This window comes from Lynx rufus, unplaced genomic scaffold (genome assembly GCF_022079265.1).
Source record: "Lynx rufus isolate CCGP_SWC_20201006 ecotype Redwood Valley unplaced genomic scaffold, mLynRuf1.p SCAF_15, whole genome shotgun sequence".
NCBI classification, from domain to species: Eukaryota; Metazoa; Chordata; class Mammalia; order Carnivora; family Felidae; genus Lynx; species Lynx rufus.
Genome location: NW_025814829.1, coordinates 5,924,200 through 5,951,876, shown reverse-complemented (window position 1 = coordinate 5,951,876; position 27,677 = coordinate 5,924,200). Strand labels below are relative to the sequence as shown.

General features: G+C 49.2%; 1 protein-coding gene across 1 annotated transcript; it reads left to right on the top strand.

Annotated features, from left to right (window-relative positions):
* The first annotated feature begins 1,081 nt into the window (after positions 1-1,081).
* On the top strand, positions 1,082-26,904 carry MTARC1 (mitochondrial amidoxime reducing component 1). Its single transcript, XM_047076548.1, has 7 exons — positions 1,082-1,368; positions 4,849-5,022; positions 10,648-10,810; positions 11,767-11,907; positions 16,168-16,229; positions 16,341-16,412; positions 22,906-26,904. Exons 1-7 carry the CDS (start codon positions 1,082-1,084, stop codon positions 23,030-23,032), a joined length of 1,026 nt encoding a protein of 341 aa, XP_046932504.1. The 3' UTR covers positions 23,033-26,904.
* Positions 26,905-27,677: the final 773 nt, after the last annotated feature.

Below are 27,677 nucleotides of genomic sequence, written 5' to 3'. Positions count from 1 at the left end.
GACCCTGATGACTGACCTTGTGGTTTGAAACATGACCTGATTTGAAAGAGACAAGTCAGTGCCTGCAGCGCCAGTTGGACGTTCCCTTCTGCCCTGAAGCCTCCGGATCTTGTGCCGGTACCAACCTTCCAAACCGTCGCCCCGGGGAAGGCTGCCGGGAGGAGCGCACCGCGCCCTAAGCCCTGCAGAGGGCGCTCTCCGCCGCCCAGTGCAACTCCGACCTGCGGCTCGGAGAGCCCGGGCGCACCGCCAGCTCCCCGCTAGCCCCTCTGTTCTCAGGCCCTGCGCGCCTGGTCGCATCCGGCCGCCCTGATTCCGGCTCCCGCAAGCTCCCTGGTCCTGCTTGGCAGGCGGGGAGGGTGGTGGAGGTCAGCGGATACTCCGTGCCAGCCCTCCATTATCCCCAAGACAGGGATCTCCCCGCTGCCTGCTTTCTTTTTTTTTTTTTTTAATTTTTTTTTTCAACGTTTATTTATTTTTGGGACAGAGAGAGACAGAGCATGAACGGGGGAGGGGCAGAGAGAGAGGAAGACACAGCATCGGAAACAGGCTCCAGGCTCTGAGCCATCAGCCCAGAGCCCGACGCGGGGCTCGAACCCACGGACCGCGAGATCGTGACCTGGCTGAAGTCGGACGCTTAACCGACTGCGCCACCCAGGCGCCCCTGCCTGCTTTCTAATTTAGAAATCACGCTTTGTCCTGCAAACTTGGTATCTGACCATTTTACGTTTAATAAAAACCCATAAATATGTAAATAAAGAGGTCACTTGTAGCGGTAGCGGTCGTGGGGGAAGGCGCACCGCCTTGCAGCCGCAGGCGGCGGAAGGCGGAGGAGGCCGTGGGGCGAGGACCCTGCAGCAGCGGGGCCACCCCCTCCCACCGCAGCGCCCCAGGGGCCACCCCTCGGTAGAAGGTCGTGCGATACTGCGAGCGGCCCGGAAGGGGTTCGGGAGCGGCCCTTCCTTTGGGCTCCGGGCCAAGGGCCGCACCAGGCGGCGACCGCTCTCTGGACCGGTGGCGGCTGGGCGTCCGCGGAGGGCCCGCAGGAGCTGTCGCCGCCCGCGCCCGCGCCCGCTCCGCCATGGGCGCCGCCGGCTCGTCGGCCCTGGGCCGCCTCGGCCTCCCCGCGTCGCGCCTCCCCGCGCAGCCCCGGCCCGGCTGGCTCGCGGTGACCGCGCTGGGACTGGCCGCCGTGGCGCTGGGGACCGTCGCCTGGCGCCGCGCGCGGTCCAGGCGGCGCCGGCGGCTGCAGCAGGTGGGCACCGTGGCGCAGCTCTGGATCTACCCGGTCAAGTCCTGCAAGGGGGTGGCGGTGAGCGCGGCGGAGTGCACGGCCCTGGGGCTGCGCTGCGGCCACCTGCGGGACAGGTAGGGCCGAGCCGGGCGGGGATGCGCGGGGAGGGCTTCGGGCGGGGGCGGGGGCGGTCTGCAGAGTCCGCCAGCAGGTCCTTCCTTCCCTTTCGATGGGGCAAGGACAAAGAGAACGAGGGGCAACTACGTCCCAACAGCCGACCCCAGGGGCCCGAGACCCAGGGCCCAAGTGTCCCGACCCGCTTCCCCGAGACCGCTGCATTTCCACCTCCCACGGGCGCTTTCACGTCTGCGCTCCTGCCGGGCAGTGGTCGGGGCGCCCAGGTGTCTGTCGCGTGCCCGCCAACTTCTTCAACCCCATCTAGCAGAGGCGGCGAGCTTCCAGGGATTGGTCCCCGCCACATTAGTTTCATTAAACTGTCTCTGGAGAACTTGGGGGAAACTTGGGGCGGCGGAGCGCGGCCCTCAAAGGGCGCACCCAGGCGGACCGCCCCTAAGGACAGCTGTTGAAGCTTAAGCTTCTTGCGGCCGGAGAAGTGCTATTGCCTCTGTTTCCCTAATGCGCGCAAGCACTCTTTTTATGAACAAAGGAACTGGGGTTCCGCGCCACCCAGCGGGGGAGCCAGGACTCTTGTTTTGTTTAGCACGTGGGTGCTTTGTGAAGGGTCGTTTTATTAATGGCCTATCAGGGTAGTCACGATCTGCGTGCATTCCTGGGGTTCAGCGAAGGTTGCAACGGCCCGGAGCGAGCGGCTTTGTTCTCTTCCGGGTCTGGCGTCAGGCCAGCCCGGGGCCTCTCTAAGGCTGCGCATCAAGCTCTTTCCTTCCAGACGAGCCCTCAGCTCCTGCAAGTAACCCAGAACTGGGCAGGGGGGAGGGCTGTGGCCCGCCCCCGCCCCTCCCCCCGCCTTGCAGCAGAGAGGCGGAGGGCCATTCACGACATACGTGAGTGGTGAGCTCTGCATCTTTGCTTCTGGAAGCAAAGCGAGAATCCTAGATATTTCATGGTTTGTACAGAGGTCACCAACTCCGAAAGACGGTCCAATGTATTGAATTTGTTTTGTAGGCCCCGGAGGCAAAGGGTGTTGTGCTGTACCGACTGAGAGTATTTTCTGAGCTCATACGATAATAAATAATTACAAGAGCTGGCATTTGTGGCAGGCGCTATTTTTGTCATCATGGTACCGGCAAGCCTGAAGGAGAAGTGAGGGGCATAGAGGACTCCGTGTGACCAGTGCCAGGGAGCACAGAGAAGGAGCCCCAGAAACTCTCTGGGGTGGCCAGGAGGGTAAAAACCCCAGACTTGGGGGGAAGGTATACTGGGGGAAAGGCTAGTGCCCTCTGAGGGAATGACCGAAAGGGACTGAAAACGGAGATACAAGTACACCAGCGTTCACTGCAGCATCACCCACAGTAGCCCAAGGGTGAAATCAACCCACATATCCATCCACAGATGACTGGATAAACAACATGTGGTATAGACGCACCCGGGAATAGTGTTTAGCCACAAAAAGGAACGAAGTTCTGATTCACACTGCAGCATAGATCTTACAAGCATTATGTTAGGTGAAATAAGCCAGACACAAAAGGGCGAATAGTATATGATTCTAATGATATGAAATATCTGCAGTAGGCAAATTCATAGAGACAGGATGTGGATTGAAGTTTCCCAGGGGGTCAGGGGAGAGGAGAGAGAAGGGGGAGTTATTGCTTAATGGGTTCAAAGTTTCTATTTGGGGTGACGACAAAGTTTTGGAAATAGATAGTGGTGATGGTTGCATAACATTGTGAAGGTGCCCAGGGTCATAGAATTGTGCACCTAAGATAGTTAAGAACACATTTAAGAAAACAAATCTGTTTTCTGTTGATGGACACTGGGTTGTTTCCTCCATCTTTCGGCGTTGTGAGCATTGCTTCTGTGAACATCACGGTATGCGTATCTCCCCTGTTTTCAATCCTTTTGGATGTACCGAGGAGCATGCCAGACATTTAATGTTACATATATTTTACCACAATGAAAAACATTTAAAAAGCTGGCCTGCGTGAGGGCGCAGGGGGTTGTGAATGGCTGGTGAGCAGCTGGTTATGAAGGGCCTTGCCTGCCTTGCTGAAGATTCAGGGTTTTATCCTGTAAGCAGGAACCATGGAGGGATTTGTCATGGGGGGGGGGTGGTGGTGGTGGAATTTTCTAGATTTGTAGTTTATTTTTTTTTTTTTTTAATTTTTTTTTTTCAACGTTTATTTATTTTTGGGACAGAGAGAGACAGAGCATGAACGGGGGAGGGGCAGAGAGAGAGGGAGACACAGAATGGGAAACAGGCTCCAGGCCCTGAGCCATCAGCCCAGAGCCTGACGCGGGGCTCGAACTCACGGACCGCGAGATCGTGACCTGGCTGAAGTCGGATGCTTAACCGACTGCGCCACCCAGGCGCCCCTAGATTTGTAGTTTAGAAAGATCAGACCGCCATCATCACCTGGAAGAATTTTTACACGAAGAAGACTATTCATGTGCTGGGAGCAAGGATCTGGGGCAGGGCAGAGCTCTGACTGGGTCCAGGATGAGGGCCGATAGGCAGGCGGTTCAGGGAAGGGCTTCCATTAACCTTATTTTTCTCGTGTAGCTGAAACATCTCAACCATGATGACCCACTGGGGGTGGCGCACAGGAGCTTTAATGCCCTAATGTATTTGCCGTCTTTTAATCTTATGTCTGTGGATTCCAAGAGCTCGAGCTCACTTCTATAACTGTAGTCACTCGACCCAGTGAGAAATGATCAAAATGTCAATATATTCAGCTTCCTAGGCAGCTGAGAAATAACCCGTACGAATGGCTCCCCTCCCCCCCCCCCCCGCCCCGCCCCGCACCCCCAGACAGTTTACTGTTGCTCTGATCTCTCCATGTATCTTTTTTTTTCTTGGAAGTACCTCTAGGTCAGGAGTATTGGGTTAGAAGAAACATCGTCCGTGGTGACAATAGACCTTTGAGCAAATTGCAGCATCCACAGCCCTGAATATTGAAACATTAATGTTTTAAAAGGCGGGGGTGGATTTGGCAAGGTAGAAGTGGCCTCGTGTGCTTCTCTGCGGAAGTCCACGCTCTGAGAACAATAGAGCCACAATCTCGTTATTGTGCTTCCTTCCGTGTGCCCTTCAAGTCTTTCCGGGAAATCGTTTCCTGTCGTCTCTCGGGGCACGTTTAACGAAAGTGGTCAGACCTTCTCGCAGTTGAGATGAAAGTATGATAACGTCTTTGATTTCTGTGCCATCAAGGAGCTCCGCAGGTTCTGAAGAGATTATATACATTGGATGCTTGAGTGGTTACCAAACCCTTTGAAATAAAGGGACAGACTCAGCCTTGCTGTGCTGTTGAGTTGATGTTTAGGACAGACAGACAGACACGCGCACACACACACACACACACACACACACTAGGCTTACGGGGAGGAAATGAAAGAGGACTGTGCATGACCGGAGCTCCCGCAGTGACTGGATGCCTTTCACAGTGGGCCACGCATCTCTTGGGTTTTGAACATGGCAGGTTTTGGCTTGTGGTCAACGAGAAGGGGAACATGGTCACTGCTCGGCAGGAACCCCGTCTGGTCCTGATTTCCCTGACTTGCGAGGGCGATGCCCTGACCCTCAGTGCAGCCTACACGAAGGACCTGCTGTTGCCCATCAAGACACCTGCCACAAATGCCGTGTACAAGTGCAGGTAAGGGAAAGGTGTGTCGTACTCCTTGCGTGAGTATTTATTCACGCAGTTTTAAGGGAGCGTGAACTAGGAGGAGTCCTGAGAAAAAGACACTGGTGATAATTAACCATTGATTGAGAACATACTGTATGTAGGGCCAAGTCCTCAACATCATGATGATGTAAAACAAAGAGGAACAAGGAAGCAGCTTCAAAAAAAAAAAAAAAAGAAAAGAAAGAAAGAAAGAAAGAGAAAGAAAGAAAGAAAAAGAAAGAAGGAAAAGGGGCAGCTGGGTATCTCAGTCTGTTCAGCATCTGACTCTTGATTTTGGCTCAGGTTGTGATCTCACGGTTCTTGGGATCGAGCCCCACATCAGGCTCTGTGCTGCTTGGCACAGAGTGTGCTTGGGATTCTCTCTCTCTCTCCCTCTCTCTCTCTCTCTCTCTGCCTCTCCCCTGCTTGTGTGTGCACATGCACTCTCTCCCACTCTCTCTCTCTCTCTCAAAATAAGTAAATAAACTTAAAAATAAAAGGAAGCAGCTTCAGAAATGTGTGTTAGTGTGGGGCTGAGAGACAGAGAAGTCCTATGTAGAAGTCCTATGTAGAAAACCATGGGAAAAAAGCGTATTCACATGTCAGCGAGAGAGAAATAAGGATAAAGGACAAAAATGGGGTGGGAGTGACAGTGGAAAATGTCCAGGAAGAGTTGAGATTAGATCTACCATTACCGTAGGACTTGCCCTATTTTGCCTGGAAAGACTGGGAACCTTCCACACCTAGGAAAGAAGTCGCAAATGTTTTTGTGAACTATGACATTTGGTACTAATGAAAGGAAGTTCTAGACAGAAAAGACACCTACGTCCAGAAGAGTGATCTGAGCCACACGTGCTCAGGGGTCTGCATGTAGTGAGGGCACAGACTCAGCCAGGAGGTCGCTCTGTACAGAGGCTCGTTCCCCAACATTAGAAGGACTGCCAGGAAGCGATTAGTGTAGGAAAACTAGCTTCGCTTCTGAGAGCTCATGTCTAGAGTTGACTTTTTGTCCCATTATGGGAAAATTAGAATTTGGTCTAATTCTACTCTTGCCACAGTGTCTGCATGTTGAATTAAAATGCATTGTGGGGCGCCTGGGTGGCTCAGTCAGTTAAGCGTCTGACTTCAGCTCAGGTCACGATCTCGTGTTCCGTGAGTTCGAGCCCCGCATCGGGTTCTGGGCTCATGGCTCAGAGCCTGGAGCCTGCTTCCGATTCTGTGTCTCTCTCTTTCTCTGTCCCTCCCCCGTTCATGCTCTGTCTCTCTCTGTCTCAAAAATAAATAAACGTTAAAAAATAAAATAAAATAAAATAAAATAAAATAAAATAAAATAAAATGCATTGTGAATGCATTTTGTTTTTATGTAGGCCAAGCCTATCATAGAAAGTAACATCACAGCAAAAAAATATAGATCTGAGTTAGCTGAAAAGTATCTGAAGACCCCAAGAAGCTTATAAGATGCAATACGAGTATAGTTTCGACACTGTCTTAGAGTTTTAGACCTGATACGTTCTTATTTTAATTTTGATGATTTTTTTATTATAAACATAATACATATTCATAGTTGAAAAATTGCAAAATGCTAAACTAAAAAAAGGGAGTCAACAAAAACCTGTGAGGTAACTATAAATAATATTCCGTTGTTTTCTTTCTGTCTTCGTAGCTCATACTTGGAAAGAAACAATGTAAAAATAATATAAAAATATAAAAATACACAATTAATGTCATATTCTTAAGTTGATATGTTGAGTACCTTTTCATATTATTAAAAATCTTCAAAATAACAGTTTTCATGTTAGCATACTGTTTCATCCTGAGGGTGTCCTAATATGCATTTTTTTCATTTTTTATTTAAAAAAAATTTTTTTAAAGTTTATTTATTTTTGAGACAGAGGGAGACAGAGCATGAATGGGGGAGGGTCAGAGAGAGAGGGAGACACAGAATCTGAAGCAGGCTCCAGGCTCTGAACTGTCAGCACAGAGCCTGAGGCGGGGCTGGAACTCACGGACCGTAAGATCACGACCTGAGCCGAAGTCGGCCGCTTAACCGACTGAGCCACCCAGGCGCCCCTAATATGCATTTTAACATTTTAAAATGAGAGCAGACTCAGATGATATCAGAAATGAAAGAGGAGACACTACAACTGACACCACAGAAGTACGAAGGATCGTAAGAGACTGCAATGAAGAAAGCTCACCTGAAATAACTGGACAAAACAAAACAATAAAACAAAACCAGAGTGATTACTACCATCTACTGAGCACACCCGAAACCTGAGAATTGCTTTGGGGGATTTGTATCTATTTGTATAGATTATCCCTGACCCTCAGAAGAAGGTTGTGATTTTATCCCCATTTTACTATTTTTTTTGTTTTTGTTTTTGTTTTATTTTTATTATTTTTTAATTTTATTTTTTATTTTTTAAAATTTACATCCAAATGAGTTAGCATCTAGTGCAACAATGATTTCAGGAGTAGCTGCCTTAGTGCCCCTTCCCCATGTAGCCCATGTCCCTCCCACCACCCCTCCAGTAACCCTCTGTTTATTCTCTATATTTGAGTCTCTTATGTTTTTCCCCCTCCCTGTTATTATATTAATTTTTTTTCCCTTTTCTTATGTTCATCTGTTTTGTCTCTTAAAGTCCTCGTATGAGTGAAGTCATATGATTTTTGTCTTTCTCTAATTTCACTTAGAGTAATATCACCCTCCAGTTCCATCCATGTAGTCGCAAATGGCAAGATTTCATTCTTTTTGATTGCCGAGTAATACTCCATTGCATATATATACCACATTTACTTTATCCATTCATCCATCGATGGACATTTGGGCTCTTTCCATACTTTGGCTATTGTTGATAGTACTGCTATAAACATGGGGGTGCATGCGTCCCTTCAAAACAGCACACCTGTATCCCTTGGATAAATGCCTAGTAGTGCAATTGCTGGGTCGTAGGGTAGTTCTATTTTTCGGAACCTCCATATTTTTTGAGGAACCTCTGTACTGTTTTCCAGAGTGGCTGCACCAGCTTGCATTCCCATATCCCCATTTTATAGATGAAGAAACTAAGGCACAGTAAGAAATATCCTCCAAGGTCACTGGGCTTGTCATTTGTGGGAACAGGATTCACACCCAAGTAGGTCTACCTGACTCCTCTTTCTCAAACGTCGGGCATTTGCACAACACAACCGTGATTCATGCTGGTCACAGACCACCTCTCTCACGGTTGAACCTTGAATAATACAGGTTTGAACTCTCCATGTCCACTTACATGCAGATTGTTTTCAATACATACAGTACAGCACTATAAATGCATTTCCTCTTTAAGATTTTCTTAGTAACATTTTCTTTTCTCTACTGTATTGAAGGAATATGGTATGTAATACATAGAGCACACAAAATATGTGTCCATCAACTGTTTACGTTACTGTGGAACTTCTAGTCAACAGTTGGCTCTGCGTAGTTACATTTTGGAGGAGTCATCAGTTCTAGGTGGGTTTTTGACTGCGTGGGGGGTTGGCACCTCTAACCTCCATGTTGTTCAAGGGTCAACTGTATTTACGTAATGTTTTTCTTCCAATTGATTCAGCTTAAAAACAAACAAACAAACAAACCTTAAATGCATTTATTTAAAAAGGGAACAGTATAGGGATACCTAGACAACTTTCCAGGTGGAGGAGTTAACTGAAATAATAAATATGCTATAAATGGAATGTTACCTAATTCTAGCTAGAAATTATTGCCCGTAGAGGTTTCTGGACCTGAGGTCTGTTTTTCCTTTTTAGAAAGAGATTATTATCATGTGTTGCTGGACATTCGGGACTTCCTATCATGAAACTGAGTAGAATTACTTTCTCTCTGTGCAGTTCACCATTCTTTCCTGTTGTACCCAAGTACTACCATTGTCTTGAATACCCACAGTAGCAGTGGTCCTACACTTTAGAAACACTGGCCTATCCGAAGTGTTTCTTTCCTCTCTGCAGCTGTGAGATACGTATAACTCCCATACTGTCCTGCATGCTGTATATCAGGGAGAGCGGGGAAGACTTCAAATCCTATGCTTATTAGTAGGAATCAAATCAAATTAGATTATTATTATTATATTTATGTATTTATTTAAGTTAATTTATTTTTGAGAGACAGAGAGAGACAGAATGCAAGTAGGGGAGGAGCAGACAGAGAGGGAGACACAAAATCTGAAGTGGGCCCCAGGCTCTGAGCTGTCAGCATAGAGAGAGCCCGACTCGGGGCTCGAACCCACGAACTGTGAGATCACGACCTGAGCTAAAGTTGGACGCTTAACCAACTGAGCCACCCAGGGGTCCCTATTATTGTTATTATTAAAAAAATTTTTTTTTAATGTTTATTTATTTTTGAGAGACAGAGTGAGAGCAGGGGAGGGACAGAGAGAGAGGGAGATGTGGAATCCAAAGCAGGCTCCAGGCTCTGGGCTGTCAGCACAGAGTCCGACATGGGCTCAAACCCACAAACTGTGAGATCACGACCTGAGCTGAAGTCGGACACCCAACCGGCTGAGCCACCCAGGTGTCCCCTGTTTTTATTTTATAATGGGACATGTTTTGATGCAAATTTTATCTTTTTAGTTTAATTAAATTAATTTAATTAATTAATTTGATTTTATTATTTTTAAGCTTATTTATTTTGAGAGAGAGAGAGCCCGCAAGTAGGGACGGGGCAGAGACAGAGGGAGAGGGAGAACCCCAAGCAGGCTCCACGCTATCATCACAGAGCCCCACGCAGGGCCTGATCCCCTGAACTGTGAGATCATGACTCAAGCTGAAACCAAGGTGCTTAACTGACTGAGTCACCCAAGGCGCTCCCAAATTAGATTATGAGTATTATCTATACTGTTTTAGATTTCATAGAACATTTTCACATACATTGCTGAGTCTAGTTGTATTATCATCATACCGGTAAAATATAGCCGGACCCTATTAATAAAGACTTCTGGCTGCTATCCAGCTGCGTGAGCCAGATTTTGTAGTAATTTTGAGTTTACTTGATACTGATGCATTTGTTTTCCTCTGGAGAACTCAGTAGCTTTTCAAACATCCGATCTGATTTTATTCTCCCGTGCATTCCTTCCAGATAGGGAGGCACAGGCATGTATCATTCTATTGTAAACCTGGATAAAGCAAGGCTGGAAACTGTGACTTCATTTGTGTTTACACAGTGGTTCAGAGGCAGGACCAGGCTAAAATCATGTTTCCTGATAATTAAAGAATCACAGTGACATCACAGCTTTTCTTTCTTCTTCTTCTCTTTCTTCTTCTTCTTCTTTCTTTTAAATTTTTAATTTGAGAGAGAGAGAGCATGAGTAGGTGAAGGGCAGAGGGAGAGAGAGAGAGAGAATGAGAGAGAGAGAGAGAGAGAGAATCTTAAGCAGGCTGCATTCTCAGCATGGAGTCCGACATGGAACTTGATCCCACCACCTTAGCATCATGACCTGAGCTGAAATCAAGAGTCGGATGCTCAACTGACTGAGCCACCCAGCTGCCCCAAGACATCACAGCTTTTTGATATGTGTAGGCCATGGTAGGGTGTCCCATGTTTTCAGAGCCATGACCAGTCTTTACTCCTGCCACTCCCTGCAGAGTGCACGGCCTGGAGATCGAGGGCAGGGACTGTGGGGAGGCTGCGGCCCAGTGGATTACTAGCTTCCTGAAGACACAGCCCTACCGCCTGGTGCACTATGAGCCTCACATGCGACCGAGAAGTTCTCACCAAATAATGGATGTGTTCCAGCCCACAGACCAGGTCAGAGGAGCATTCCTTGGCTTTGGCCTTCGGTGTGCCCTGTGGAAGGCAGGCTTCCTCAGGAGTGCACAGCAGTCATGTGCAGCCCATCGGGCAGGGCAGCATATCGCCGAGCTCTGCTCTGTCATTTTGCCAGGCAAGTCCCAGGAAGCTTGGCCTGAACAGCAGCTGGGGATTCTAAGGAACAGGCAAAATTAAAGCCCTTCCTTTGGGAACTTCCTCTGTGTTTCTTGATTTGGGGGACTCTTGCATTTTCCTGATGGCCATCTACCTTCCTATTTATGTAAGCCTTCCAGTGCCAACAGGGTTTCAAAACTTTTCCATTCTATTCTGTAATTGTATATGGAGCTCAACCTTTTTACGGTGTGATTGCAATGGTCAGATCACGGTTGGGCAAAAGAGTGTGGGCATGGAGATCCACAGACTTAAAGTGACTAAGTTGACCCTTATAGGAATGTAAGGATTCATGGTAAAAGGAGGGGTTGGTAGCACAATTCCTATGGCCGTTAAAAAAAAATTACATATATGGTCAGTAAAAGTACTTGATGTTGATATGCAGGAGGCATCAAAATAGGTATCCGTGGAATCAGGGAATATTTTTATCATCCATAATGAGGTCATGAAGCTCATCAGCACCGGAGAAGTTGAGCCTTAGAAAGGTGGAGTGACTTCCTCAAGGGGACTTGGCCAGTGGCAGCTTTAGGATCCCAAGGCCACGTTTTTTTTTCATTCCATCATGTAATTCCTATTATCTGCAAGGCTCTTTAAGACTTCTGAACCGCTGTGACTTTTCTATATAAAGAACTAAAGAAATACTTAGAAATACTGTGTGTGTGTGTGTGTGTGTGTGTGTGTGTGTGTGTGTTCCCCTGGGAACTGGGGAGGGGAGGGTTCCAGGAACTAACCACATATGACCTCTGTGTGCCACGTTCTAACCACTTCTGTTTCCTTCCCAGATTGCATACTCAGATGCCAGCCCCTTCTTGATTCTCTCTGAGGCATCTTTGGCAGATCTCAACTCCAGGCTGGAGAAGAAAGTTAAAGTGGCTAACTTCAGGCCCAATATCGTCATTTCCGGGTGTGGTGTCTATGCAGAGGTAACAGGATGCCTTCCTTTGCCCTTTCCTTGGATTTAACTTTTTGTTTTTTTTTTTTAAGGTATGAAATTCTTTGATGTTGCTTTAGATTATTCCAAAGGATTCATGCGTTATTGGTGGTATGCTGGTCCATTCAGTTTTTCGAGTTCTTGAGCGCCTTATTAGTTCAGACATCAGCACGGAGGACACAGATATAGATGAAGTGGAGGTGCTGGTGTACAGGGAGCAGTTCAGGGTCTGAGACTTCTCAGCATAATTCCCAGTAGGTAGATTGGTTTTTGAGCCAAATTTATGTAGCATAAAATACGTGATGTGTGTGGGCCATGGAACAAAGGCAGGGTATACTCATGTCTTGTTGAAGTTAGCTTTCCTGTTCAACTGATGGTCCCTGGGGAAAGATAGGCATTTACAGTATGGCTGCTGCAGCGTCGGGGGTGGGGTTCCCCAGCTGGATGGCCTATAAAAGTCTTCCAGTGCACCCTCAATCTGCCCTCAGATGCCTGCACTGTGGCTTAGCATGAAGGGCTTCCACGGTGTCACATGATTCTGGCAGCAGATTTACCTTTGTCATTGTCTTTGGATATTTCATTGGTTCTTTCCCTTGTTGACCATGAAGGCAGAGGTCGGTGGCCTAGAGGCTTGGTGAGTGGCAACCATCCAGATGTGGGTACTTGACAGAGGCACCAGCTCCCAGATGGGAATTCCGGAGTTCTGGTGGTGGGTGTTTGTAGATGGAAAGTGGAGGTAAAGGGCAGGGGAAGAACTGAGTCCAAGTGACTGAGTCTTACTCCCTTATACTCAGGGAGACGGATTCTGCCTTTCCGTCTTACTGTGAGGACGGAGCTAGGTGTGCTGAAAGAAGCAATCTAGGAAACGGAAGCCCACACTCAAACCCGAGGCTCTGAGGTCCGCCTCCAGCTTCCTTGCTGGCCTCTACATGACTCTGTGCAGGCTTGTGTACCTGCCTGGAGAATGGAGTGATCCTTTCTGCCTAGGATTACCTTACAGGTTTGTCAAAGGGTCAGGTTGGCTAAGGTAACTCGTAAAAAGTATAAGTGCAGTATCAGTCAGTGACGGGCAGTAAAAGTACCTCCAAATCCACTTCTGATGTTTTACGTCAAACGCTCTAAACATGCCACGCTTTCCAAAGATGGCAGGTCAGCTTCTAGTATGAGGCGGGAAACGTGCGCTGTCCCCGAGAGCCTGCCCTGGGCTGTCCCTCCACGTTCCACTGTGACAAGGGAGCTCATCTGTCCTTGTTCACATCCAGCACAGTTCAGCTGGACTCAGACAAGAGGGGAAAATCAGTGTTGGTTGCTTTTGATCGTCTCCTTGATATTTGTCTTGTACCAGTTGAGGCCAGGAAAGCAGTTTCTCCTGAGGGTTTTCCTTCTCAGAAAAAGGAAAAGGGTGGTGGCTTCCACCTAATGCTCACACTGTGCTTTGCAGCCTGGGGAGGTGAAGGTCATTATTCCCTTTTTATAAGGAGGAAGGGAGAGGCCTGGGGAGGTGACCTGGCTCGCCTGAGGCTATCCCGTGGCACAAAGTGGAGGAGCTGGGTCTTGAACCCAGACAGTACCATGTGCCAAAGGAACTCTGAGCATTCTAAGGGGCATACGTGAGGTTAGGACACCTGGGTTTGAATCCACCTGCTTCAATAAGTGGCTGTTTGACCCTGGACAAGTCCTTGAACCCCTCAAGGCCTTTGCTTCTTGCAGTTGTAAAAGGCAGATGATTTCAGCTCCCCTGATGGCAGCTGTAAGAATCAAGGTCTATACCAATCTGTGGAAAAGCTCTTAGAAAGTGTCATAGAGAGGTGGGGGATGGTCTCTTTCCTATAATCAGAGTGAAGGAGCCTGACTGAGGCATTCCCCCAACTGTGACCAACTTTAAGCTTCCTTCCCCTTTGCGATCCTTGTGCCCTGGGTCATGTTGATGACGTTTCCTGCCCCAAAGTTCTGAGATGGTCAGATGTAGATAAAATGAGCGGAGACAGCTCTCTCAGAGTAGGACCTCAGATTTACATTTGTTTGAACTGAATCTTGTTTTAGAGGCCCTCATTTCTTTATAACTCTGAGTGTTTCCTAGCTGGGAACATTTCACATTTTAAATTGGATGTTAATACAACACTGTGGCTGAGCTCATTTTATAATAACATGTCACTCTTTTTTTTTTTTTTTAAGTTTATTTATCTATTTTGAGAGAGACCGAGACAGCCGAGTGGGGGAGGGGCAGAGAGAGAGGAAGAAGGAGAGTCCCAAACAGGCTCCACGCTGTCAGGGTGGTGCCCCATGCAGGGCTCGAACTCACCAAACCATGAGATCGTGACCTGAACTGAAACCAAGAGTTGGACACTTAACTGACTACAGTCGTATGTCACTCATTGCACGATGAGTTAGTCCCACTGGGTCCCCTGCACTGTGGAAAACAGGATTGAAGAAACATGGTTGTTTCTCCTAAGGCGATCAGATTGTGAACAGGCCAGCAAGATAGGCAACGAAGGTGGTGAATGCAGGGTGTTAGGTGACCACAAGGATGTTGTTAGCACCGACGGATTGGGAGATGACAGGGCCGCTAGGGGTCTGCTCAAGGCCCGAGTATCACAGGGCTCAGGGCTTGGACCCGCTTACATCTCTGGCTTTCCTTATTATGGAATTTTTTACCTTATTTATCTGTGACTCGATCCCCAACAGTTTCTAGTGCACATAAATTAATTAGTAATTAATTAATTTCCTAACAGAGCCCACATTTCTCTTCTCTTGGATCTTTTATGTTTTTTATGACCATGGTGCCCCCTGGTGGACAAACACACACAGAACAGGCTGGGGCTTCTCTAACCCCAGGGGCCCAGCTTTTGTGGACCTGCGGTTAAGAGACCCATTTTATGCTTAAAAGCTGCAATACCTCCCTCTCTCTCTCTGCCCCTCCCCCACTTGTGCGCGCGCGCACGCGCGCGCGCGCGCTCTTTCTCTCTCTCTCTCTCTCAAAAATAAGAACATTAAAAAACCAGTTGCAATACATATAGCAAGAATGATATGCACTCTGAGAGTTAAATTTCTGAGTCTCCAGGTCTCTGGCTTGTGATCACACCGGACAGGGCAGGTTGGTTTTAGCTCATGAATTTTTGTCTTCAGCCCTGAGGCAGCTGGCACTTCTCCCAGGGTAAGAAGTTCAGGACTATGATTAGATGTTCTATGTCTCTTCAGTGTCTTCCTTCTAATTATTTCCCCAGTCTCCTCACCCTTCTTTTGTGCCTTCCAAAGTCTCTGTTCTGGAAGGTTCCATTCAAATCCTATCTTTTCCTTAAAACCTCCCCTGACCAGAGCAGCCTGAGGGCTTGTTCTTCTAGAACCTCCAGGTCAATTCTTGCCTGTGTAGTGGGTTTCTCTCCAATTTTTGCTTTCTCTCGAATTTTCTGGAACCCTCAAGAATATATTGATCATTAACTTTTCCTGTGTGTATGCCCTGTCTCCCCTGCTGGATTCGAGGGGGTGCTAGTCCATTGATTTTATTTGTCCTGAAAAGTAGGCACCAGTGACCCAGGCTGTGGGCAAATGCCTGAGAAGCTCCCTGCGGTGGAGCACATAAGGGTGTGGGGAGTACTCTTGATTTGTTCGTATCTGCAAGGGGAGATCCAAGGTGAAAGTATCAGTGTCCTAAGGATCTAGGTCCAGCAGAGGCATGCATAGTTTAGAGTGACCCCCTGTCCGTATCCTTTCTGTCACCCACACCCTCTGTCAATCCCAACCCCTCCATTCGCTCCTCCTTGAGTCCAATGGGATCAGTCAGGAAGGTGAGTTTCTTTTTTTTTTTTTTTAAGTGTATTTATTTATTTTTTAGAGAGAGCACAAGTGGCAGGGGGGCAGAGAGATAGAGGGAGACACAGAATCCGATGCAGGCTCCAGGCTCTGTGCTGACAGCACAGAGCCCGACGCGGGGCTTGAACTCATGAACCACGAGATCATGATCTGAGCTGCAGTTGGACGCTTAACCGGCTGAGTCACCCAGGCGCTCAGGGAGATGAATTTCAACTGCAGTTTTATCAGTGAGAGCAGAGGGAGCATTTCACTATAGGGGCACAAACTGTCACAGGCAGAGAGAGGACAGGAGGGTGTGTGGCTTCTCGGGGCTGGTGTAAAAGTCTCCCATCTATGGTATAAGTGGCTTCATTAGGTGTCAGCTCATGCGAAGTCCCTACACAGATGTGTCACAGCTAAGGCTCGGAAGTGCCCCTATGAATTTTGTGCTTTGTCCCCGTAGGATTCTTGGGATGAGCTTCTTATTGGTGACGTCATACTGAAAAGAGTAACGGCTTGTTCCAGGTAAGGCACTTCCTTCCACCCCCGGAGTGGAGACGGTGGGAGGGCCGAGGTCAGCCTGCTTTGTCCCTTGTATGATGCTGTGTGTGTGTGTGTGTGTGTGTGTGTGTCCAGGTGCATTTTAACCACGGTGGACCCAGACACTGGCGTCATGAGCAGGAAGGAGCCGCTGGAGACCCTGAAGAGGTAGGAGCAGGCACCTTAATGTCTCTGGGAAGCAGAGAAAATAGCACGAACACATAGTCTTGAAGCCGAGGGGGGTCCTAGTGACTGGGTAATTGGGGAGATATTCCTGGGTGCCATGGTTCCCAGAATGTCTCCTTGCATAAATAATTATATTTCTCATTTAGAATTCATGATTCAAAGGAACCGATTTAAGAAGTGCACTGTTTAGATATTTTGGCGAATTTGGAACTGAGTATTTGATGATACCAAATGTTTATTAGGTGTGATAATGGCACTGTGATATAAGATAGATACATATATTTTGGAGAAGGGTGTTGAAGTAATTAGGGGAAATGACATGATGTCTGGGATGTGCTGTGTATTACTACAGCACACACACACAAAAAATGTCACATGGAAAATTGTGTCAAAACTTTGATAAATAGAATCTGGGTGATAATTATATGGGCATTCATAGCAGCATTTCTTTTTTTTTAATGTGTATTTATTTTTGACACACACACACACACACACACACACACACACACAGAGTGGGGTAGGGGCAGAGAGAGGGGAACAGAAGATTTGAAGCAGGCTCTGGGCTGACAGCAGTGAGTGTGATGTGGGGCTGGAACTCACGAACCGTGAGATCATGACCAGAGCCAAAGTCAGACGCTCAACCAACTGAGCCACCCAGGTGCCCCATCAGCATTTCTACTTTTATGTTAACTTTAAAGTATTCATAATAAAACATTTTAAGTGAAAGATACAGTTACAGAGATAAGTTTAAATGGCATCGAAAGAGAGTTAAAATAACACTGAGTTTTAAAAGCTGATAACGAAATAGTATGTATTTTTCTTTTTTTATTTGATTTTACTTTTTAAAATATATAAAGGCACATGAGTAAATAAAGGGCTGGAAGGTTTTGTTTTGTTTTTTGTTTCCTTTAGAGAGACAGAGAGTGAGTGGGGGAGAGGGGCAGAGGGAGGGAGAGAGAGAGAGAGGGAGAGAGAGAGAGAGAGAGAGAGAGAGAGAGAGAGAGAAAATTCCAAGCAGGCTCCATGCTTAACCTGGAGCCTGACATGGGGCTTAATCCCATGACCCTGGGATTGTGACCTGAGTTGACATTGAGAGTTGGACACTCAACCAAGCGAGCTACCCAGGCGCCCCCAGGACTAGAAATTTATAAACAAAAACATGAATGGAGGTGCTCTTGTGGTGATGGAATTATGAGAAAAAAATATTTTTATATGCAGTCTTTAAAATTCTTTTTAAATGTTTATTCATTTTTGAGGGAGAGGGACACAGAGTGTGAGTGGGGGAAGGGCAGAGAGAGAGGGAGACACAGAGTCTGAAGCAGGCTCCAGGCTCTGAGCTGTCAGCACAGTGCCCGACGCGGGGCTTGAACTCACGAACCACGACATGACCTGAGCCGAAGTCGGACGCTTCGGCTGAGCCACCCAGGCGCCCCGGGAGAGGTATTCTTGAAGTGAATAGCAAATGGCTGCTTTTCACCTGGGTTCCCACTGCTGGGTGTAGAGTTGCAGGAACATTCCAAGAGAGGTACAGACAGCCCAAGGCAGCTCTCATCATTTTGAGGGGCACTGTGGATTCCTCAGTGCTCAAAACAACATTAATTAACTTTCTCACTTTAACTTAATATTTATTACCTAATATTAAGAACTTAATATGATAGAGGCATCTGAGTGGCTCAGTTGGTTAGCGTCCAGCTCTTGATTTTGGCTCAGGTAATGGTCTCAGGGTTCGTGAGATCGAGCCCCGTGGGGGGCTCTGGACTGTGAGCACGGAGTCTGCTTGGGATTCTCTCTCTCTGCCCCTCTCCCACTTGTGCGCTGTCTCTCTCCCTCTCAAAAATAAAATAAACTTTAAAGAAGAACGTAATATCATAGCATACTTGAGAGTTGTATATTTCACTGCATGTACATTTCCCCCCCCACCCCAGAAAAAGTAACGAAAATTTTAACTCTAGGACATGATATGCCAGCTGAACTGTGTAGAGGTGAAGTTCACTGATGTCCGGGAATTATTTGCAAATGCAAAAATGTACATATAATGAATTGAGGGATGGATACAATGGGATGAAGGAAATACAGTAAAGTGTTACATGTAGTGTCCAGGTGGTAAGTGGGTGTTCGCTATAAAATTCTTTTAACTTGTGTGCATGTTTGGGAGCTGTAATAATAAATACTATGTGTGTTGGAATATTAGTAAGGGGGGTGGGGTTTTGAGAAGCAGCAACGACAGACCAGCTATGCCTCCAAACGCACTCACTCATTCAGCGGCAGAACAAAGCAGAACTTGGTCTTCCTACTTCCTGTGGCCGTAAAGGAGCTGCCGGGAGAGGGGCAGGTGGCCGGGGAAAGAGCCCTGTCCAGGGAGCCAGGGTTCCCGAGCGCCGGCCGGTCCCCCTCTCGTGCAGGCCATGGGTGTTCTTCCCTCTGAAACAAGCCGTGTAGGACAGTTCTGGATGATTCTGTGTGCAGACCGGCTGAGCGATTGTAGGAATTGACCCTCACCCTTTTTCTGTGCATCCTGTTCTCTCTCCCCCCCCATCACGTGACTTGGTGTCTGTCACCCCCTCCCTCTGGATTTAGGAAGTGTCTCTGTTGGTGGGAACAGCCTCCTGCATCGGGAATCTGTGTTTAGAGAAGGAGGATAATTGACCCCCACACGGAGTGAGGACAAGCAGGCGGGGGTCGCGGGAACCAGCACAGCTCTCCCAATGGTCTGCAGGCTTTCTGCAGCCCAGCACCCCCCAACCCCCCTCATGGCTCCTAATCCCCCCGGAGAGGGAGCAGCCCACCTAGGTGTCTTTCCCTGTCTCTGACGGGGATTGGAGCTGCCATAGAGGTAGTAATTTATGCTCTCCCCGGGACAGGTGGCCATAAATCTGGAAGAGAGAGGCCCGGCCTTGGGACGTAAATCACGGGAAGCGAAGCAAAGCAAACAGTAGCGTCCAGAACACCTTCCCCGCTCTCGGGCACGTCGCTCCGACGCCAGACTGCTTTGCGTTTTGCCGTGTCCTCAGGTGCCCTGGGGTGTGATGCCTGCTGGTCCCCAGCGGGGAGACCTGTCTGCCAGCCTCACCCGCGGAGGCCTGGCGCCCGCTGGCAGAATGCAGGTGGCAGAGCCACGAGAGAAGAAATAGGTCAGGCGCTGCGGACCATCCGTGGGCCAAACCCAGGGGAGCCTTTGCCTGCGAAAAGTTCACAGCGGGAGGCACAGAGGAGGAGGGGAGGTGGGAAAATACGGAGATGGAACTATTCTTTTCTTTAAGAAAAAAGATTTCTTTAAACATTTATTTATATTTTGAGAGAGAGAGAGAGAGAGTGGGGGAGGGGCAGAGAGAGAGAGGGAGACACAGAATCCGAAGCAGGCTCCAGGCTCTGAGCTGTCAGCCCAGAGCCTGATGTGGGGCTCGAACTCAGGAACCGTGAGATCATGACCTGAGCTGAAGTCGGGAGACTTGACCGACCGAGCCCCCCAGGTGCCCCCCAGTGCTCTTTAATTCTTACCCTGGCCATTGAGGTAGTGGATTGTGAGGTATCAGAAGTGGCCTGTGCCCCAAGGTGGGGACCCAGAGGTGACCAGAGACCATGCTTGTAGCCACGGCCTGGGCATTGACCAGTAAACGAGCAGACTGGGCCAGTGATAATGGGCAGCAGCCGGCACCGGTGCACGTACTTTACAGGTGGCAGCGTTTCCAGTCACACTTACCCTTGCAGTTTGGAGACCTCTGTTGAAGTTAAACACGGGGGCTTGGACCTCCTGCTCGTTCGAGAAGTTGTAGGTTCCCTACTCATGAAAAAAGGAAAATGCATTAAGAAAGGAACCTTTAAATGCGTTTGCAATTTATTCATCCCCACCAAAAATTACATATGCGGGGAAGAAAAATCGTAGGCGATCCCCACAAGATACAGCACTCTGTTTGCCGTCTGTTGAACAAAGCTCGGTGTGCACATGAATTTGCAGACCGCTTGCAGTACCCACTCATGCCCACAAGGGGTCGCCGATAAACTCGTTTATGGGGTCTTCCCGCGTCCCTGCGGGGAGGGGAGGGGGGACCGTGTTAAAGGGACCGGAAGGTGGGACAAGAGTGGGGGAGGGTTGTAGGGGAGCCCTGGAGGGCTCGACCCGCTGCCACAGCGCTTCCTGTTTCGATTCCGAGGCCCCGAAATGGACTGCCGCCTGCGAACCAGGTGACCAAACCTGCGCTTGTACAAACCAACCTTCTTGCCCCGTTTTGCGCTGTTTGAGGGGGCCAGGCTGCAAGGGGCCCTGCGCTCTAAGTTACCTGGTGGGGGGAGTGAGTGTATATGTGAGTGGTTGATGGGAGAAGGCAGGTGAAACCCATGAATGGCCAAACCTTTGTGTAGAAGACTTAATAGCAACCCACTCAGTTTTTCCAGGCCTGTGTCCACACTCGCAAGGAATATAGATGACCATGGGTAGGAAGCCTAGTGACTGTGGGTGGAGGGGCCAGACCTCGGTTCTCAGGCGCCCTTGGCAGTGAGCCGGTCAGGCAAGGTGCCTGCAGCCTGGCGAGGAGCCTCTGAATTTGACCCTGTCCAGTGGCTCATCTGCCCCCTCTGATCCGATGAACGAAATTAGGACCGGGTTGCCACAAACGTTTTTTTTTTTTTTTTCTTTTCTTTTTAAAGCACTGTAGAATAAAATTAATGTTTTCTATCAGAATGTTTTGGAGCGCCTGGGTGGCTCAGTCGATTGTTGAGCATCCGACTCTCGATTTCGGCTCAGGTCATGATCCCGGGGTCGTGGGATCGAGCCCCACACCGGGCTCTGCACTGAGTGGGGAGCCTGCTTGAGATTCTCTCTCTCTCCTTCTGCCCCTCTCCCCTGCTCCCGTCCTTCCTCCCTCTCTCCCTCTCTCTAAAAAAATGTTTTAAATAAGAAGGTGATGTAAAATTGGAGTTAGCTTAAGTACGAAACTGGAGGAAAACTTTCTCCCGGTTCAGGGGGGTAAGAGGAGAATCTCACCACGTTCTTCCCACACATCTGCCCCTGTGCCCTCCTGTGCTGCTCGTGTTTTCGGCCTGACGAAGATGTTCATACTGATTCGACTAGAGGGTTTTGCTCACCAACACGTTCATCCATTCAACGAATGATTGTGGGTCACGGGTGACCTGTGAGCAGTACAAGGGAGTTTGCCACAGTCCCTGCTCTCCGGGGACCCCCCCCCCCCCCACCAATCTTGCAGACAGATAGACGTGTGCCTTGACTATAGGACAAGGCATGTGAATGTTCCAGGAGCCGGCAGGGAAAATCGGGGGTGGGAAAGATACTCCTGGCTGGGGGATCCTGGGCTTCCTTCTTAGGAGATGTGGCATTTGAGTTAGGCCTTGAGGAAAAGGTAGAATTATAACGCACGGGGAGGTGGACGAGGGGTGGTGTCCCACAGGAGTCTCTGAGCCAGTAAAATGCAAAGCAAGATGAAAAGACATGGAGAAAGGACACCTGAGTGGCTCAGTCAGTTAAGCCTCCGACTCTTGATTTCGGCTCAGGTCATGATCCCAGGGCCGTGGGATCACGCCCCGCCGCCCGAGTCAGGCTCTGTGCTGAGCATGGGCCCTGCTTAAGAGTCTCTCTCTCCCTCTGTCTCTCTGCCCCTCCCCCCCCATTAAAAAAAAAGGACATTTAGTAGTCCATTGGAGAGCTACACAGGTTCATGTAAAGGGCAGAGGGGTGACAGGCTTGGAGAAGCTGCTGGGGCCAGGTAGAGAGCCTTGCACGCCCCGCTGAAGAGTTGGAATGCTATCTTTAGGCATCGGGGAGCCACTGACAGTTTCTGGGCCTGGGAACGACAAGACCAGAGCAAAAGGAAGGAAGTGGCATAGCTTCGTCCCAACCATGAATTGGAAGCCCCGCTCGGGGGGGGGGGGGGTGGCGGTCGGAGAACGAGGAAAAGAGATGGGTTGGGAAGTTGTCACAATGGTCTGAGCATGCCGAGGGCAGGCCGGAGAAGCAGTGAGCCAAGGCGAGGCCGTGGCACAGGAAGAAGCTCAGGACTTGGCAGCTAGGGACAAGCGGAAGGTGAGGGGCAAGGTGGACTAGATGACCCCGGGGCTCCACGCCCAGGGGCTGGTAGGACAGGTGGTTCTAGTGACAGACACGGGGGAGCCGGGAGGAGAGCCGCCTGGGGCAAAGGAAGCTGGTAAAGGGTGTCTGAACGTCCCGAGTGCCTCATCTCGTAAGGCCGTCAGAGGGAACATTCCATGGAGAAAAGATGTGGGGGGCTGGGTGCCTGTCAGAGTTTGTGCTCCGGGTGGGCTGCTGCCCGCACGACTCCAGGAGGCGCCGTCCTGTCAGACTTTGATGGGGTTGGTGCTGTCTGGAGCCGGGCCCCGGTGGCTGTGGGTTGGGGACAGGGTGGGGGAGGGGGGTGGGCATTGACTTCAGCTGAGAAGAACCAAGAGGCCATTTGAGCTCTTGCTTCTTCGGCCAAGACTCATCATGCTCTTTCTCCCATTGCAGTTATCGCCTGTGTGACCCTTCTGAGCAAAAGCTATACGGAAAATCGCCTCTCTTTGGGCAGTATTTTGTTCTGGAAAACCCAGGGACAGTCAGAGTGGGAGATCCTGTGTACCTGCTGGGCCAGTGACAGGAATCCTGTCCTGGAATATCAGATACCTTGAAAAAAGATATCGTCAGAGACGCTGGGAAGCACGCCTGTGGAACCGATACCTCAGCATTTTCTTTGGGTCTGTGACTTCCGGGGTTTTTTTTCTTTTTTTTTTTTTTTGCCTTTTAGACTTCTTTGTGCCTCAGTCCTTCCCAGGGTCCCAGTGCACAAGGCAAAGAAATAAGTCCTTGAGAGCTTAGTAGGACATCTGCAAGGCACTTAAATGACAAGGCAGAACACCGAAAATCCCTTGTTTAACTGTGATTGTGGAATCTGTTCCCCTTTTCCATTCACCTATCCAGAGGGCTAACCTCCATCGTCTCATTACCACTCCGGAGGAAAGAGAAGAGAAAGAGGAAGAGTGGGGAAGTGTGAAGAATGTTCTGGAAGAATGCAATGGAAATGACATAGCTCCCTAGATAAGGCTGGAGTGTCACATCCCTTTTCTCCCCAAGCCCTGGACTACGTTTTGAGGAGGCATAAAGACCCTGATCTTCAGGAAACACTTAAGATGTCAACCTCTTATAGATCATCATGGAACTGGCACTTCTTCTCAGACAACGTCCACAGGATTGGATGGATCCTTCAATAGCACGCAGTGCTTCTGGGCTGTAGAACAGCAGAAATGTCATGGTGCAAAGTCAACCACTGAGAACAGCCATTGCTGGCAGACGCCCACAGGCAACACGTGGAAAGCAAGACAGACACAGACTTCCTTGTCTTGAGACAAATGTCAAGTACATCTCATTAGTGATCCAAACGTTTTTCCCAACATAGAAGAGTGGGCGGTAGCCCCAGAGAGGGGAAGACCGCCGGTTTGCTGTTGTCTGAGACGCTGTGAAATGTTGCCCAGTGAAATAGTGGCGCCCCTCTTGGCGGATGAGCAAAAAGAAGCGGAAAGATTTCGCCCCCTGGTGGTGGCGAATGATAGCTTAGCCCATGCTGTGGAAAAGATTGGGAAAAAAAAAAATACCTGTGATTGGGTTTTAATTTTCTATCCCTGATTTTTTTTTTTTTTTAAGGAAGTGGGGACACCCTCCAGGTACTCTCTGCTTCTCAGCTGTAAGTATTTGATTTCCTAAAAGCTCTCAGGAGGGTGGCTCTGTTGTCACAAAGCCCCCTGGGATCCTTGCTGGTCTCATCAACTCATGGCTGGGTCCTCCTCCTCAAATTCAGGGTGAGAAAGTTCTGGAGTCCGTGGATGAGAAGAAGCGTGATTTTGTGATTTGGAATGGGCCGCTGAAAACCTTTCGAAGGAGAAGAGGAAATCATGTCAGTTCATTAAAAACCGCTATCTAATCTTTCTACTTTCTAATGATTTAGCTCTAAGAGCTGAGGAACCATATCCTTCACTGCTGTTTTGTCCTTAGGAAGCTGACTAAATCGTGAAAAAATGTTCCCAAACTGTAAATAAACGGAAGCTACTCTAACTCGCTTCAGGTCTTACTAACTTCTTGGCACAAAAAATCGGACTTTGAAGCCTGACTGATGTGAGTGGGCGAAGCCGGTAATTGTGCCGCCCGACCGGAGCTGGGTCTCTTACAGATGGAGCTGCTCACACACAGCTTCCCCAGGCGAACACCCATCTCCGATGGGCTGTCAAGCAAACGCGCTTTTCACCAAAAGCTGTGCGTTCTCCACGTCGGTTTTATAAAAGAGGTTAGTAATCGCTGGAATCTGGCCCAGCTCCGAGGTAACCTTGGAAGTCAACAGGTGCATCTATGTGTGTTTTCTGGTTGGTGATTCGCTGCAATTTGTTTTCTGCACCCTTGGCACGGAGCAGAGAGCGAAAGCGATCGGTCAGGTCACCTGGCCCGTCACCTTCCCCTGATAAATCCACTTTGTGCTGAAACTACAGGTAGACTGAGGCAAAAATAAGAGTTCGGCAAGTAACGTTACGAACGGGACCTTGGGAACCCGTGGTGCAATGCAGCCGGGAGTTCAGGAACCATGTGAAGATTGACTCTGAGAACAGCCAATAGTTACGCACCAGTGACAAACTCAAGGTTGGTTCGGTAGCTGTTCCTAGGGATTTGTGATCGGTGGCAAGCCGAATGCCTTCGCCTGAATTTCTAGCCCTTTGTAAATAGTAACATCCACTTCCCCAGCGACCCATTCTGTGTCAAAGGCCACACTTCCTGCAGACCCTGTCGTTGTCTGTGGTGCAGAGCAGCCCTCGAATGGAGGGGGCATGCGGACACCGTCGTTTGTCGGGGGTCCCCTTCTGCCCCTCAGGGTGGGAGGAAGATTCCTGTCTGGAGAGAGAAGTTCCAATGACCCCTAGAATCTCAGAGGACCTGCCAAGCTTTGTGTCAGTGAGATTTAAGAGCCATTTACTTGTGTTGATTTTATATTTAATGAGTTGGTTCATGCCAAAGGCTGGGCTGATGCCTCGTTTGTGTTGGATACCGACCATTTGCACACAATTCCACTTGAAATATAGGATCAGGATTAGAGACCGTCACAGACCCTCAGAACGGTCTTACCGCCGTGGGCGATGGACATTCGAGGTCAGGCCAGAACGTCTACTCCTGCTGGGTGTTGTGTTTCATTCTAGGTGGCAATTTATGCTTTCATCGCAGCAGAGAATTAGCAGCCAAGAGCTGGAGATGCTGAGAAGGAGAGTTAGAGAGAGGCCCCGGGCAGGCTGCTCAAAGGCTCACGTTCATGGTTGTTCCACAGAAAAAGTGGGAGCTGCACGCCCAGGAGACAGGAGCAGCGACGTGTACACGCAAGGGCAGACAGAAATCAGGCTAGGCACGCTGGAAATCGGGCAGTGGTCCGGCACCGAGAGATCCCCTCCTCCTCTCTTTCTGCCCTTAGGGATGCAGGGGCTGGGTGAGGAGGTGCGCTCGGGGATCGCGGCCAGTTCGGTGAGACCGTGCGGAGGCCGGCCCAGCTTGTGACTTCGGGAAGCCGTCTGTGAGGCTGTGACCCACAGTAATGGCAGGCTGGAGCACCAGGCACGCGACCCCAGGACTCTGATAGGGTGACAAGTTGGAGCGGCCCATGACGGCGGAGAGTCCCTCAGATGTGCCGGAGAGGCTCTCACACCAGGCCGCGACTGTAGGTCTAGCCAGGGTGCTGGTGCCACCCCCGAACACGACGCTGCCCTAGGTCTTGTTGGTCCGTGAAACCCTGAAAGTTTGCCTGCAGGGACGCTCCTGAAAAGGCATTTCTTGGACCGGTGACTCTGGGAAGTCCCGCATACCTCCCTTCGGGCTTTCTTCACAGGCCCAGCAGCTCATGGGTCGTGCGGGACCTAAAATGAAGGATTCTGCTCGACACTGCCCTCCCCTACACTCTATACCTGACCCCCTCTCAAGAAATCTGCTCTGACCTCTAGATCTCTAGAGGGAGCACCAGCCAGGGGCAAGGAATCATGATTAGCAGGAATGGTGCCCTCCCGAGAAGGCCCAGCCACATGGAGGAGGCCTCTCTTGGGATGCTTCCTCCTGTCTTTTCTCTCATCCCTCTGACTGGGGCTGAAGGGTGGGACTGAGGCTTAAAGGTGAAAGGAGGTGTGGAGAGAGCGTCTTAGGCCAGCTTCGCTATTGTGGCAGACCTTGGGGAGAAGCCTTCCTTCCCTCTGGACTCATTTTCCAAACCTGCATTCATGGATGGATGGCGGGGATCAGGGTTGGCGGGGCGGACGCAGACTCTAGTCCTGGCCTTACGACACCACACAAGTGCTCCAGGATGCCCTCCGCACCAGCGAGGGGCACGATCTTTCCATCTGTTAGCTTTACCTTTCCCTGCAACCTCTCAGCTAGAGCTGCCTCCTTCTACTTTATTTGTATTATTATTATTATTTTTTAAATGTTTATTTATTTTTGACAGAGAGAGGGAGACAGGGCATGAGCGGGGGAGGGGCAGAGAGAGAGGGAGACCCAGAATCGGAAGCAGACTCCAGGCTCCGAGCTGTCGGCACAGAGCCCGACGTGGGGCTCGAACTCCCAGACTGTGAGATCCTGACCTGAGCCAAAGTCGGACGCTCAACCGACTGAGCCACCCAGGCGCCCCACCTCCTACTGCTTTAAGCAGAACTACCCCAGGGTCTTAGTGCTTCTGACCATGCACATATACTCCCTTTATACCATGATGTTTAAAAAAAAGTTTTTTTTGGCACAAAAACAGACACACAGACCAATGGAATAGAATAGAAACCCCAGAACTAGACCCACAAACATATGGCCAACTCATCTTTGACAAAGCAGGAAAGAACATCCAATGGAAAAAAGACAGCCTCTTTAACAAATGGTGCTGGGAGAACTGGACAGCAACATGCAGAAGGTTGAAACTAGACCACTTTCTCACACCATTTACAAAAATAAACTCAAAATGGATAAAGGACCTAAATGTGAGACAGGAAACCATCAGAACCTTAGAGGAGAAAGCAGGAAAAGACCTCTCTGACCTCAGCCGTAGCAATCTCTTACTCGACACATCCCCAAAGGCAAGGGAATTAAAAGCAAAAGTGAATTACTGGGACCTTATGAAGATAAAAAGCTTCTGCACAGCAAAGGAAACAACCAACAAAACTAAAAGACAACCAACGGAATGGGAAAAGATATTTGCAAATGACATATCGGACAAAGGGCTAGTATCTAAAATCTATAAAGAG